The sequence below is a fragment of the Podarcis cretensis genome, assembly GCF_951804945.1.
Source record: "Podarcis cretensis genome assembly, chromosome: 6".
NCBI classification, from domain to species: domain Eukaryota; kingdom Metazoa; phylum Chordata; class Lepidosauria; order Squamata; family Lacertidae; genus Podarcis; species Podarcis cretensis.
The window spans coordinates 90774034-90788455 of record NC_137175.1 but is presented as its reverse complement, the minus strand read 5'-3'; the positions used below and the strand labels follow the sequence as shown (position 1 = coordinate 90788455).

Genomic DNA, 14422 nt, shown 5'->3' with positions numbered 1-14422 from the left:
GCTTCTGGGCATAGAGGCAACATTTATCCATTGCTAGTTTTATCCCACGTGAATCTGTCTAATCCCCCTTTAAAGCCATCCAAATCTTAGGCCATCTCAGCTTTTAGGTCTTTAACTTATCTAGTCCTTATGCAAACATTTCCCACAAGTAGGGGGAAATGCCCACGGTATATATTATTTCAGCTATCAAACTTTCACCAAAGGACACTTCTAAGGATTTGAGCATGCAAGGTTGCAGCTAAGTGGAGATGAATGCAGGAAAAGCTAGAACTAAAACTTTTGCTGCCTGTTTCTTAAGGTAACAGACGCACAATTTCTATTATTCTTAAACACTTATGGAACAGGCATATTCACCTCCGACTAAAAAGCAGCACAGAAAGTACCAGAACTCGACAAACTGAAATGTGGTTTGTTTTCCTCTGGCATCAAACTTACCCAAGGACTCTTATGTTAGTTTCAAACACTGATACTACAATGTCGTTGTCTAAATTAACATCTCTGATCACTTTTTTGACAGCCTCTTCAAACTCTTTGGTTTTATTTAACACCTGCAAAACAAAAATTTGCTGTAAACAATTTGATCCTCCCTGCTGTGAAACTTATTAATGAGGAGGTTAATTACAGATATCCTCCCAAACTGGGCAACTGACTTTTGGGCAGGTTTCAAACTTCCAGTATATTACACAAGACCTGTAAGATCGCTTGGATCTGGGGAAACTATACTCGTGGGAAATTGAACCTTACCTCCAGAGGTCAACTTATGTGGCTAAATAAACATATCAGGAATGTGGATGTTAGGCACATGATCAATTCATCATCCGATACATTCAACATACTGAGCTGGCAGCTCCACTCATATTTACCATGCCACTCACTGTTAAACCCACTTTCAGAAGTTTTGTAATGTCGCAATTAAGTGTGGGCTGAATTGCAAGGTGGGTGTAGGGAGAAGGGAAATTAACTACACTTATTTCAAAAGCACCCACAGTTCCTCCTGAGTCATCCAAGTCTGTGAGGGCAAAAAGAAATAGAATGTGCAAAAGAAGCAAGGAGGTGATACAAGCAGGAAGAGATCAAGTACAAGTTGACAGGAGAGGGATAAGTTCAAAAGAGTTCCTGGTATGGAAGAGGAGAATGCGATACAGAGCAAGCAGGCTGGTCGGGTCTCACAGTATTAATACTCTTGTATTCTCCAAGGCTGGTCCTAAGTCTGAGACTATCAGGAAACCACTTTTTATTTGCAATACAATGCGGAAACCGTTTTTCTTCATAATAATAAAGGTCTCTAAAGCCATCTGATTAAAGTAGACTTAAACCATAAGTTACACACACGTCAAAGAATTTACTTCTAAAAAATGGAAGTGCAAGTATAACATTCAGAAGTGACCCAACTTACCACAAGAGTGTCCAAAGTATCAATCAGTGTCAGTGAAAACCTGAGTGGGGGAGAAGCAAGCAGAAGAACACATTAGAACCCAGTACACTTTATCTGTAGCGACAGCAAAACATCCAAAAAACAGTATGACACATTATTACTAACTAAGAAAAAATCAGTTTGAATGGAGAAGTTCCGGTGCAAAGGAGCCAGAACTTCATGGTGCATGTTTTGAGTGCGCAGGAGGAACAAAACTAGCGCTCTCTTCATAGTCCTCACACCTAGTGAAACAAGATGCTGTCTGCAATTCTTGTATTTTCTGTGTAGCTTCAAGGCCATTACACATTGGTACCTGCCCACTCCCAGACAAATGCTGCCACAGATGTCAGAACTCCACCATTTTCAGTATCCAGTTTTTAGGCCAAATGTGCAAAAATTTACCACATATTTGGTGTATGGAATTTCATCCAAATAAGTACAATGGTAGGGACGCAGGTGGCGCTGTGGGTTAAAGCCTCAGCGCCTAGGGCTTGCCGATCGAAAGGTCGGCGGTTCGAATCCCTGCGGCGGGGTGCGCTCCCGCTGCTCGGTCCCAGCGCCTGCCAACCTAGCAGTTCGAAAGCACCTCCGGGTGCAAGTAGATAAATAGGGACCGCTTACCAGCGGGAAGGTAAACGGCGTTTCCGTGTGCGGCTCTGGCTCTGGCTCTGGCTCACCAGAGCAGCGATGTCACGCTGGCCACGTGACCCGGAAGTGTCTCCGGACAGCGCTGGCCCCCGGCCTCTTAAGTGAGATGGGCGCACAACCCCAGAGTCTGTCAAGACTGGCCCGTACGGGCAGGGGTACCTTTACCTTTACTTTAAGTACAATGGTACCTCTGGATGAGAATGGGATCCGTTCCGGAGCCCTGTTCGCATCCAGAAGCGAACGCAACCCGCGTGTGCGGGTTACGATTCGCCACTTCTGCACATGTGCGTGACGTCATTTTGACCGTCTGCGCATGCATGAGTGACAAAACCCAGAAGTAATGCACTCCATTACTTCTGGGTCCCTGCAGCACGCAACCCGAAAATACTTACCCTGACGCTACTTCAACACGAGGTATGACTGTACTACAAAGGAAGTAAGGTAAAATGGTAAAGGACCCCTGAATGGTTAAGTCCAGACAAAGGCGACTATGGGGTTGCAGCACTCAACTTGCTTTCATGCCGAGGGAGCTGGCGTTTGTCCGCAGACAGCTTTCCGGGTCATGTGGCCAGCAGGACTAAACCGCTTCTGGCACAACGGAACACTGTGACGGAAACCAGAGCACATGGAAACACCGTTTACCTTCTTGCCACAGCAGCACCTATTTATCTGCTTGCACCGGTGTGCTTTTGAACTGCTAGGTTGGCGGGAGCTGGGAGAGAGCGACGAGAGCTCACTCCGTTGTGGGGATTCGAACCACCGACCTTCTGATTGGCAAGCCCAAGAGGCTCAGTGGTTTAGATCATAAAGGAAGTAACCAACTGCAACTTATTCCAGCCATGAAGCAATATAGCTAGATGGAAGGAGGGAGTGGCATTGACTTATGGTTCCACAATACAAACTTCGCAAGTTGTGTGGCATGGGAATAGAGCTTTGCTCTACTTTCCATAAAACCCTTAGTGAAAGCTAGAGCTTGTATGAACAAAAGCCTTTGCAAATAGATTCTGCTTATGTATTTTTTTGTGGCAAAAAAGGACTGCATGGGCAGGGCCCACTTCCCAATGAAGATTCCATAAAGTGCCTGGGTCCAGGGGTTATTTCCACATTATTATATCCAAAGACTGTGGAAATGAATGCATTTGCCTGTGTGTTTCTTTATAAGGCATGTGGGGCTGTGTTTCTACAGCACCGAACTTGAAACAAGATTTTTGCTATTTCACATAACTAGAATTATTTCGAAGTACTAACTTTCCCAAGGCATCATCCACATCTCCACGACTTGGTTCTTGACCACGAACTCTTCCACGGCAAGTTAAAGGCATGAGCTCGTCGGCTGGGTAGGCATGTTCCTGTTTAATGCAAAAAAGTGCAAAGAGTATGCTGAAATTTGGGGTACGTTGGTGGTTAGGGAACAACAAAATGGACATGACTACTGAAACATACACATATAAACGTATGCAAGTATATGTGTATTGAATACAAAATATAAGTTACCCAAGCTATGGCCACTGTATTAACAATGAAGTTCTCCAAATAATCCAGATACTGACAGATGAGATCTCCAAGTTTGTATCTCATTTCATATTTCTTTGGAAGCAAATAGGAGCATTTGCACCTCCTCAGCATCACCCCATAGAAGTGTGGAAAATTCAACACTGGTGCAAGGTTACAAGCCCTGTGCAATTCTTTATAAAACCCCAATGGAAAACAACTATTTTTAAGCTGCAATCCTAACCCCATAGAACTCAGTGAAACATATATTCAACTAGACACGTATGGAATTGCACTGTTAACTACAGGCAGAAAGCTTCCTGTTATATACTGTGTTTAATAATGGGAACATAGGTTATATTTTGTTATGTAGCAGATTTACCTTCAAAACAAAACAAAATTAAAGCAGCAGTAAAAATCAGCACTTTATGGCAGCCTGCAGAACATGTCACTATCATACCATCTGATAAAGTACAAAACCATAATCTTGTTTGCCAGGTTCGCAAACACAAGAAATACAATTCGTTTATTTAATACCCTAGTATACGTGGCAAATACATATCCTTTTGCCTTGAAAGCTTCCAGGATATGCCAAGTCATGCTTTCACATAACCCAAACATTTCATGCTACAAATGTAGAACAGAAAGCCACTATTTCCCTGCAAAAGGTACAATCCAAGCTCACTATGGTGTTTCCCTTCCACAAGAGAGGTTCAGTTTTAAAGTCTACTGAAGGACATTTCCTAACACCTTATGCACAACGGACTTTGTTTGTTTGTTGTGTTTCTACACTACCCTTCACTGGAGGGTCACAAAGCAGTTTACAATATAAAAAAACACAAAAATACATAACATAGTAACAAACAAAAACAACAACCTTACAACACACAGTTTATAAGGCCATAGAATTGTTTAATAATTAGGGTTCAAATCCGCACCATTGTCTCAAAGACTGCATTTTATTCCTAAACACGTAACAACAGAGCATCATTTATGTAAACTGTACATGAGTAAAACGCACTGTCTGTGTCTGTGTCAAGACAGTATGAAGCCAATACACAACAACCACAAACTATTAATAAGCTGCTATATGCACTTGTATTTCACACCAAGCAGTGTAAATTTGAATTCCATTGCTCCTTCTTAACAATAATCCCACACTCTAACTCAGATTCAGTACTTTGACCACTGTTGCTTATTGCCAAACTGGAGTGAACTATGTACAAGGAGATGGTATTAGCAGATTTAGGGAAACTCTGAGGTTTGCAAAAATATTTAGTAAAAAACATGGTTAGTAAAATCAGTGCCCACATAAAATTGACTGTTGAGAGCATAAACTGGACAACCAGAGGGTTGTTTTTTTTTGGGAGGGGGTAGTAGAATGGAAGGACTGGGTCTATAACCCTAACCCTAAACACCATCTAAATGTCTAGAGAGGCGATTTGCTAGTTTATACAGAGGAATTATTTTTATGTGTCCCCAAGAACAGAAGCGAAAATTATCCACATAAATAAAAGGACAGAGCCATGAAGCAGCTAGGACGGGGCATCAGTGTGTGCATTCTATGCTCAGCAAACATGGTGTGGCTGGAAACCTAAACAGTAGCGATTATCACTGCAACATTTTGTTGTTGCAGAGGCCCACTTGAACTACCTGCATTGCTCCAAGTGCTTTTCATACACTGGGTCAATAATGTTTACCATACCCCTGTAAGAAGATTACTATTGCCCTCACTGAACAGAGGCGTAATAAAAAGAATAGTGGCTTGTTCTAGCATGTGGAGAATTTGTGGGAGGAGTGAGATTTCACCAGGAACTTGCTAAATCACAGAGCTTGCAATCCCAGGTGCCTGTGCCATGCTATTTGTTATCAGAACATAAGGTAAAAATGTTATCAGAACATAAGGATACCTTATCAGAACATCACTTATCAAACTGCCCTTGTTAGCTAAGCAGGCAGGTGTTTTCCCTTTGCCATAGTTCTCACCTGTAAAATGAGGATCATCTACATCACAAGGAATTTGAGGGGATAAAAATAGCATTCCTAATATGTTAAGTGCTCTGCTGGGTTTTAAAAAACTGATATTGGCATTATTTATAAGTTTTATGTAGGTTAGTCAATTCTCACATCTATTAACTGTAGAACAGTTAACAGATGTAAAACTTAGGTGTGTACAAGTAACTCTCAAGAGACAGCTATTTAAGCAGGTGCAAGTTGCCCGTAGGGATAGCTCAGTTGGTAGAGCATGACTCTTAATTTCAGGGCTGTGGGTTCAAGCCCCACATTGGGCAAAGGATTCTTGCACTGCAGGACTAGATGATCCTCATGGTCGCGTCCAACAAGATGATTCTACGATCTATTATCTAAGTGGCGTCAAAAAGCAAATATAAAAACCCTGCAGTAATCACACTATGACAAATTCACAGATTTGTTGTATTCTATGGCTGAATTTTGATAGCACACTAAATCATGGTTAGTGCAAACCATAGTCCATCATTTGAGCTTCCTAATATTTAGAAACTAAGGTTCAAAGCAGTTTCTCTGCGTTCATTTTCCTTCCAGCTGTGGAGCAACAGTCACAACTACAATTTAATTCAGGTATCATGCCAAACTGTAAGCACATGCTGATCCATCTCAAACCATGTTTCCAATTTTAGTCTGCTAGCTAGTCTGTGAATACAGACATTACATCAAACCACAACTATGCTCTCTCAACCATGGTTTAGTGTAACAACTAAATCAGGTGCTTAAGTACTTATAGTTACAACATTACAGACAAAACTCAGAAGTAAATCCTATTAAGACTATGCAGGACCACAACCATAGCCTCGTTGCAGTCTAGGAGTGTCACTTAACAGCAACTGAACTTGCTTCCATATAGGATTAGAACACAAGATTATAATCCTAAAAAATAAAATAATGAAATTGGCCATATGTTTATACCTTATGAATCTCTCTCAGAGTGGCCTGGTTCATACGTCACATTAAACCATAGTGTAAAACAGACTATGATTCAATATGAACAAACAATATGTGGCTGCAAGATACTGGCTGCAAGTCTGACTTGTTGTGTCATCTGAACGTAGGCGTGTACTTTATTTCCCCAGAACAAACCACAACCAGTGAGTGAAGAGCAAATTGTGGTTCTCTTCAAACATGCCACAAGGATGGGTTTTGACTCTGGATTATTTGTCGGTGTCACGATGGCAGTAGGAGCACAGCGGCAACTTTGGAGCACCATGGACCAGAACACTGCTCAACCACAGATATCATAGTTTGTTTTAAGCTATGGCTTAACATGATATGTGATACACTGAGTCAAGGTAGAAGAAAGCAGTTATTTAAAAGTACATATAGTCATTTTACTCACCATGTAATTACTATAGGCATGATCAAACATTTCCACTACTTGATTCCTGCAGAAGAGACAAAAACGAAAATGATTTAGCTGGTGAAGTAAAACCTTCTCTGACCATGAGGTTTAAACAGAAACAATTCATCACATTTAGGTCAAGCAGAGCACTGCTGCACCAACCTCAGTCCACCCTCATCTGCCTGCCTTTCTTAAAAGGTAAAGGTAAAGGTACCCCTGCCCGTACGGGCCAGTCTTGACAGACTCTGGGGTTGTGCGCCCATCTCACTTAAGAGGCCAGGGGCCAGCGCTGTCCGGAGACACTTCCGGGTCCCATACAAGGTTTGTGGCACTGCCTGTCGCTTTCTGCCTCCTGAACTGTTGCTCCTATAGACCTCAGTAGGGAGGATGATGGAGGCAAACCTGGAATCCATTTGCTCTGTGTGCCATTGGCTCTGCCTCCATGTACTGATCGGCCTCCCTGCCTTCCACCCTACCAGTCTCAGTGGGCCTCAGCGACCACTGCACCAAGAGATTTTAAAAGACTATCAACATGTAGTAAACAAGATACTTAGGCTCTTATCAGTCATAATTTGTCAGTTCGGGGTATAAAGGAAAACAATACTACCTAAAGCTGCAATGTATTGTAAAAGACAAAGTATATTCAGTTAAAACCCAGCAAAGCAAATGATAGGAATGATAGCAGTTGTGGTTCAGAATATCTAAACTTCTAAAGGGAACCAGGTTGGGGAAGGTTGGCAGAACTGAAAATATGGCTTGCAAAATGTAGGAAAAGATCCTTATTTCCTCTAATTACTAAAGAAGGCATAAGTGAAATGGTAAGTCTGAAAATGGGAGGGTGCAGCCCCACTTGGACTGATTAGCATAGCTTCTTGGGCCCTCCAGGGACCCAGCTAGATTGGTAAAGAAAAAGTATTTTATATGTGTTGTATATGTGATATACACTGTGACACCAGATGGCCCTGTGGAGTCCTGTCTTTCCCTACCAGATTTCCCTGTACGGGCTTACAAGGCATTTAACTGACTCACTTCTTTGACGTATCTAGATCCAGGCCAGCTTATTCACATGGCTTTTATTTCCCAGTGATGCCAATCACAAGAATTTCAATGCATGCCTATAATCTGTAGGCGTGCCGTTTTAATACATTTCATCTTCCAATGCCCTGTATCTAAGAAGAAGTACTAGAGGCGCACCCATTTTGCCCTAGCTATTTTTCAGAAAGGCACATGTTGTGAACAGTAGCCACAAATAATGAACCAACATTGAATATTTGCATAACTTGTCGAGGGTAGGAAGTGTGATGGATGGCATATTTCACACTGACAGTCTCAGAAAAATCCCACAGGTTATTGTCAGTGCTTCCACCTTTACCTCCTTTGCTTTCACAGCAGGGTTTAAAGAAAATGCATGAAACAGAAAACATTCGTGGCTCTGCTCTTTGTGTCCCTTTGCAATCCTGACATGATCACGTGCAGCATCACATGCCCTTTCTTTAAGTATCTGTCTTGCCCCCTTCCTCACCTTGAACAATAAATTAAAATATATAAGCACCAAATAAAATATAAAAACAATTTGGAGCAAGAAATTTCATATATAAGCTTTTATTCCTTTATGTTAATTTCACCTTGTCAGCAATCATTGTTCAATTTATGGACAATTCATTACTTCAATAGGGCATCGCTGCTGTGTATTTAACCAAGCATCATTTTAACCAATTCTATACCCTGATCATATGCATGTTTACTCAGAAGGAAGTCCCATGAAATCAATGAGATGCACTCCCAAATTGGTGTAAGATTTAGGCTGCTATCTTATGTACTTACTTCAGAGCAAGTTTCACTGAAGCATGAGGTTTACTTCCAAGTAAACATAAACAGAATTGCATTTTACAGAAGCAAGAAATGCTTTTTATCTCTATCAGCTGGATAACACTTTTCATACCAGCTGCCAACTTGTCTGCTTGGCCAGCTGCACCGCTCTAGCAGACCAGGCTACAAAACAGGAAAACCCCAGTTCATGGGGTTCATGATTTGCTAAATCTGACCAAAGGTGCATACACTCCTATTTCCCACAGTAACCCACCAGGATGTGCCTCAAATAGCTGACAACAGATACTTCACACAAGATTAGACCTTCACTCCCCTTGGAAATGCTAACTTTTCACAAACTTTCAGCTCAAGCATGTGTAGCTGTCTACTGTAAGCTAAGCCTCAACTCTCATACAGCATATGCCTATGGAGATATGTAGACAAATGAGCAAGTGCTCACTCCTCCAAGCAAAACCAAGTAGCAAGAGAGTCACAAAGTACTTATAGTCTGAGTAGACTGTTCACCTCTGGAGAATTTTGCATAATGAAAGAGAAAAGTTGGAAGAGGAAAGCTTACTTGCACCACCACCCAACTCTGAGTTGTACCTGAAGAATAACATTTATTTATAAAATGGGTGGTTTTGGTGGAGATCAAGACACACACACTTGCCACTCTTGACTTGAGAGAAACCCTATTATCTCAGACTTCTGAATACTTACTGGCCTAGTCACCTATAACAAACAGAAACTCCCTCAAGGCGACCAGACAGGGAGGAGAAAAGAGAGGCTGAGAGGAGGAAGAAAAGTGACCAAAGACTAATAAAACACATTTACAGGCTACCAAGCCGAGGGGGCTTTATTTGCAACGCTTGATGGGCCCTCTTCTCAACACACCTTGCTTTATCTTGCAGCCTGCTCTTTCTTAGTGACACACTTCTTATTATTATTCCTCGGTAAAGCGTGGAGATGAGGGTTGTGGGTTCGAGTCCCACGCTGGGCGAAAGACCCCAGGGGGTTGAGCTAGATGACCCTCGGGACCCTTCCTTCCCAACTATGATTCTAAGAACGAAAGCAAACCATGTCAGGTTCACCTGACGTGTCCCCCCCCCCCTTTTCACAGACTACTAGACCCATGAACACGGAGACTCGTTTGACGCAGGTTCTCTCCTTCCTCGGACGGTTTTAAGTGTTGGATGGCCGCCTGCCAGGAACAACTTGAGTTGAGATTCCTGTGTTGCTGGGGGGGTGTGGGCTAGATGACCCTCGGGGTCCCTTCCTTCCCAACTATGATTCTAAGAAGGAAAGCAAACCATGTCAGGTTCCCCCCCTTTTTCACAGACTACGAGACCCATGAACACGGAGACTCGTTTGACGCAGGTTCTCTCCTTCCTCGAGGTTTTTAAGCACGGGTTGGATGGCAACCTGCTAGGAACAACCTGAGTTGAGATTCCTGAGTTGCTGGGGGGTTGGTCTAGATGACCCTCGGGGTCCCTTCCTTCCCAACTATGATTCTAAGAAGAAAAGCAAACCATGTCAGGTTCGTCTGACGTGCTCCCACCCCTTTTTTCACGAACTATGAGACCCATGAACACGGAGACTCGTTTGACGCAGGTTCTCTCCTTCCTCTGTGGTTTTTAAGCAAGGGTTGGCTGGCCGCCTGCCAGGAACGACTTGAGTTGAGATTCCTGCGTTGCTGGGGGGGTTGGGCTAGATGACCCTCGGGGTCCCTTCCTTCCCAACTATGATTCTAAGAAGGAAAGCAAACCACGACAGGTTCGCCTGACGTGTTCCCACCCCTCTTTTCACGGGCTATGAGACCCGTGACACGGAGACTCGTTTGACGCAGGTTCTCTCCTTCCTCTGTGGTTTTTAAGCAAGGGTTCGATGGCCGCCTGCCAGGAACGACTTGAGATTCCTGCGTTGCAGGGGGGGGGTGGGCTAGATGACCCTCTGGGTCCCTTCCCAACCCTAATAGCAGCTGAAAGAACCATCAGGAGAAGCCGGGCTCGGGCCTCTCCTCCCCACCTCGGCAGGAAGGCTTGAGATTTCTGCGTTGCAGGGGGGGTTGGGCTAGATGACCCTCGGGGTCCCTTCCCAACCCTAATAGCAGCTGAAAGAACCATCAGGAGAAGCCGGGCTCGGGCCTCTCCTCCCCACCTCGGCAGGAAGGCTTGAGATTCCTGCGTTGCAGGGGGGGTTGGGCTAGATGACCCTCGGGGTCCCTTCCCAACCCTAATAGCAGCTGAAAGAACCATCAGGAGAAGCCGGGCTCGGGCCTCGCCTCCCCACCTCGGCAGGAAGGCTTGAGATTCCTGTGTTGCAGGGGGGGGGGTTGGGCTAGATGACCCTCGGGGTCCCTTCCCAACCCTAATAGCAGCTGAAAGAACCATCAGGAGAAGCCGGGCTCGGGCCTCTCCTCCCCACCTCGGCAGGAACGACTTGAGATTCCTGCGTTGCAGGGGGGGGGGTTGGGCTAGATGACCCTCGGGGTCCCTTCCCAACCCTAATAGCAGCTGAAAGAGAAGCCGGGCTCGGGCCTCGCCTCTCCTCCCCACCTCGGCAGGAAGGCTTGGGTGACAGGCGAAGAAAGCAGCGCCACTTCCCTGACAGGGCGACCTGCCCGGGGGCGGAACAAGGCGGGCCCCCCGCTCCCTCCCGCCGCCGCCGCTCTTACCCGAGGCGCCGCTTCTCCTCCCTGCCCATGGCCTGCACGGCCGGGGCTGCCGCCAGCACCGAGGACGCGGAGAGGAGGCCCAAGGCCAGCAGTTTCCAGCCAGCCCAGCGGCCTGCAGAGTCGCCGCCGCCGCCTCCTCCTCCTCCGCCGTCGCTCCTTCCCTGGCCGCCAACCGCTACTCCGCTCATGGCGGCAGCTGCCTCGCTAGGCCCGGCTCTGTGCCATCCCCTCAGCGCTGCTGCTACTGCTGCCGCCGCCGCCGCGACATAAGAAGGGACCGGCCCTTTTTTCCTCCCCCCCCCTCCCGCCCTTCTCCGTCGTAGCCAAGGAAACCGAGATCCGGCCTCTAGCCCGCTTCCGGGTTTTCCTTTCCGGCCACGTGACCCTCGCGCCGCTCGCCAGCCAGTGGGGAGGGAGGGTTCGTGTCACGTGGAGGCCGAGCCAACGCGCTCCCGGATGCACAGACGTGGCCCCGGCGCGCCGTGCGCGCGCGCAAGGGACGCAGGCGCCTCTTTCCACGGCCCCGCCCCCGGGCTTGGACGTGACATGTCACGTACGGAGATTTAACCAAAAAGGGAAGAGTAGCCGGTCCTTATTGTCCTGAGTGGGACTTGCGAGGCGCGTTTGCAGCGTTTCCCTCAGGGCGGAAATCAATAGAAGGAAAGAATTGTAGATGTTATGTACTGGGTTGAATAGGATCCAAACTGCAGCAGTCTGATTGGCCCTAGAACAATAGGATCCAAAAGGCAGCAGCCTGATTGGTCCTAGAACAATAGGATTCAGAATGCAGCAGTCTGATTGGTCCTAGAACAATGCAGCAGTATGATTGGTTGGCAGGAACTACCCAATCATGCTCCAGATAGAAGTGAATCCACAACCTGATTGGCTTACAGTAGAATTCCGGAATTAGCCAATCATGTGCAGCCCATTGTGTAAATAATGTATATAAAGCAGATACCTTGAGGGGACTTTCATTCATTCCTCCTCACCACTATGAGCTGAATAAAGAGCATGAAATCACTTTGCAACTCTGAGTATATTTCAGTAGAGTTGGCTATAATTAAATAAATGGGATTTAGAATGTTACGAAAAGTGAATAAGATGGACTATAATTGGAAATTGTTTTAGTTTAATAATGATATTGGAAAGCTGTTACTTTTAATTACAAGGAAACTCAGAAGGGAGGGATTTGAGGAAGTCAACCAAGATGTTTAAAAGGTTGGATTTGTGAAGAATTAAGTTTGTTGTTATTGTTTATCTGTTTATTGTTCCCCCCTTTTTTTCTTTTTCTGTTTTTGTGTATCATTTTGCTTTGTGGTTAGATTGTGGAAAATCTAATAAAAATTATATTTTTTTAAAAAAGAATTGTGGACTTGGAAAGGACCCTTTGTTGTTTAGTCGTGTCCGACTCTTCGTGACCCCATGGACCAGAGCACGCCAGGCACTCCTGTCTTCCACTGCCTCCCGCAGTTTGGTCAGACTCATGTTTGTAGCTTCGAGAACGCTGCCCAACCATCTCATCCTCTGTCGTCCCCTTCTCCTTGTGCCCTCCATCTTTCCCAACATCAGGGTCTTTTCCAGGGAGTCTTCTCTTCTCATGAGGTGGCCAAAGGCTTGGAGCCTCAGCTTCAGGATCTGTCCTTCCAGTGAGCACTCAGGGCTGAGTTCCTTCTTCTTGCAGTCCATGGGGCTCTCAAGAGTCTCCTCCAGAACTATAATTCAAAAGCATCAGTTCTTAGGCGATCAGCCTTCTTGATGGTCCAGCTCTCACTTCCATACATCACTACTGGGAAAACCATGGCTTTAACTATAAGGACCTTTGTCGGCAAGGTGACATCTCTGCTTTTTAAGATGCTTTCTAGGTTTGTCATGGGACGCAGGTGGTGCTGTGGTCTAAACCACAGAGCCTAGGACTTGCCAATCAGAAGGCTGGCGGTTCGAATCCCCACGACGGGGTGAGCTCCCGTTGCTCGGTCCCTGCTCCTGCCTACCTAGCAGTTCAAAAGCATGTCAAAGTACAAGTAGAAAAATAGGTACCGCTCCGGCAGGAAGATAAACGGCATTTCCGTGCACTGCTCTGGTTTGCCAGAAGCAGCTTAGTCATGCTGGCCACATGACCTGGAAGCTGTACTCCAGCTCCCTCAGCCACTAAAGCGAGATGAGCACCGCAACCCCAGAGTCGGTCATGACTGGACCTAATGGTCAGGAGTCCCTTTACCTTTAGGTTTGTCATTGCTTTTCTCCCAAAAAGCAGGCGTCTTTTAATTTCGTGACTGCTGTCACCATCTGCAGTGATCATGGAACCCAAGAAAGTAAAATCTCTCACTGCCTCCTTTACTTCCCCTTCTATTTGCCAGGAAGTGATGGGACCAGTGGCCATGATCTTTTTGATGTTGAGCTTCAGACCATATGTTGCACTCTCCTCTTTCACCCTCCTCCTCACTTTCTGCCATCAAGGTTGTATCATCTGCATATCTGAGGTTGTTGATATTTCTTCCGCCAATCTTAATTCCAGCTTGGGATTCATCTAGGTCATCTAGTCGGACCCCCTGCGATGCAGGAATCCCATGCCCAACATGGGGCTCCCACGACCCTGAGATTAAGAGCCTCATGCTCTACAGACTTGAACTATCCACACAGGACTCTCCTCCCTTGAGGTTTTAAAGCAGAGGTTTGGATGGCCATCTGTCATGGTCCATGAACGATTGAGTTGAGATTCCTACCTTACAGAGGGGGCTGGACTAGATGACCCTCGGGTCCCCCACAGAAACAACAGTAGTAGCAGAGAGGGGGGAAATTAATGCTCTTTCTAACTCGGGACTTATTTGATATCGATATTATTCATATTTTATATTTAATAGCCCTCTGATACTAGTTCTTTTTCCCTCTCTATTTTTTTTAACAAGCAATATTCTCCCCAGAAGGGAGGTGCAGTGTTCCTGGAGGTACAGTCATATTTTGGGTTACAGATGCTTGAGGTTGCGTTTTTTTGGGTTACGGACCGCTGAAACTC

General features: G+C 45.5%; 2 protein-coding genes across 6 annotated transcripts in view; one reads left to right on the top strand and one right to left on the bottom strand.

Moving 5' to 3' along the window:
- Positions 1-11725, bottom strand: part of EDEM3 (ER degradation enhancing alpha-mannosidase like protein 3) — a 37990-nt gene extending 26265 nt beyond the window's left edge. Inside the window, exons 1-5 of one of the 2 annotated variants that reach the window (XM_079981250.1) lie at positions 11410-11725; positions 6924-6969; positions 3311-3411; positions 1397-1436; positions 436-548 (exon numbers count right to left, since the gene is read on the bottom strand). In XM_079981250.1, the coding sequence (XP_079837376.1) occupies positions 436-548; positions 1397-1436; positions 3311-3411; positions 6924-6969; positions 11410-11597 (488 nt within the window). In that variant the 5' untranslated portion in view covers positions 11598-11725. The remainder of the gene's footprint in view (positions 1-435; positions 549-1396; positions 1437-3310; positions 3412-6923; positions 6970-11409) is intronic. The other variant, XM_079981251.1, reaches the window with a different exon arrangement.
- Positions 1-14422, top strand: part of SWT1 (SWT1 RNA endoribonuclease homolog) — a 264858-nt gene that overhangs the window by 54729 nt on the left and 195707 nt on the right. The gene's annotated exons all lie outside the window — the stretch shown is intronic.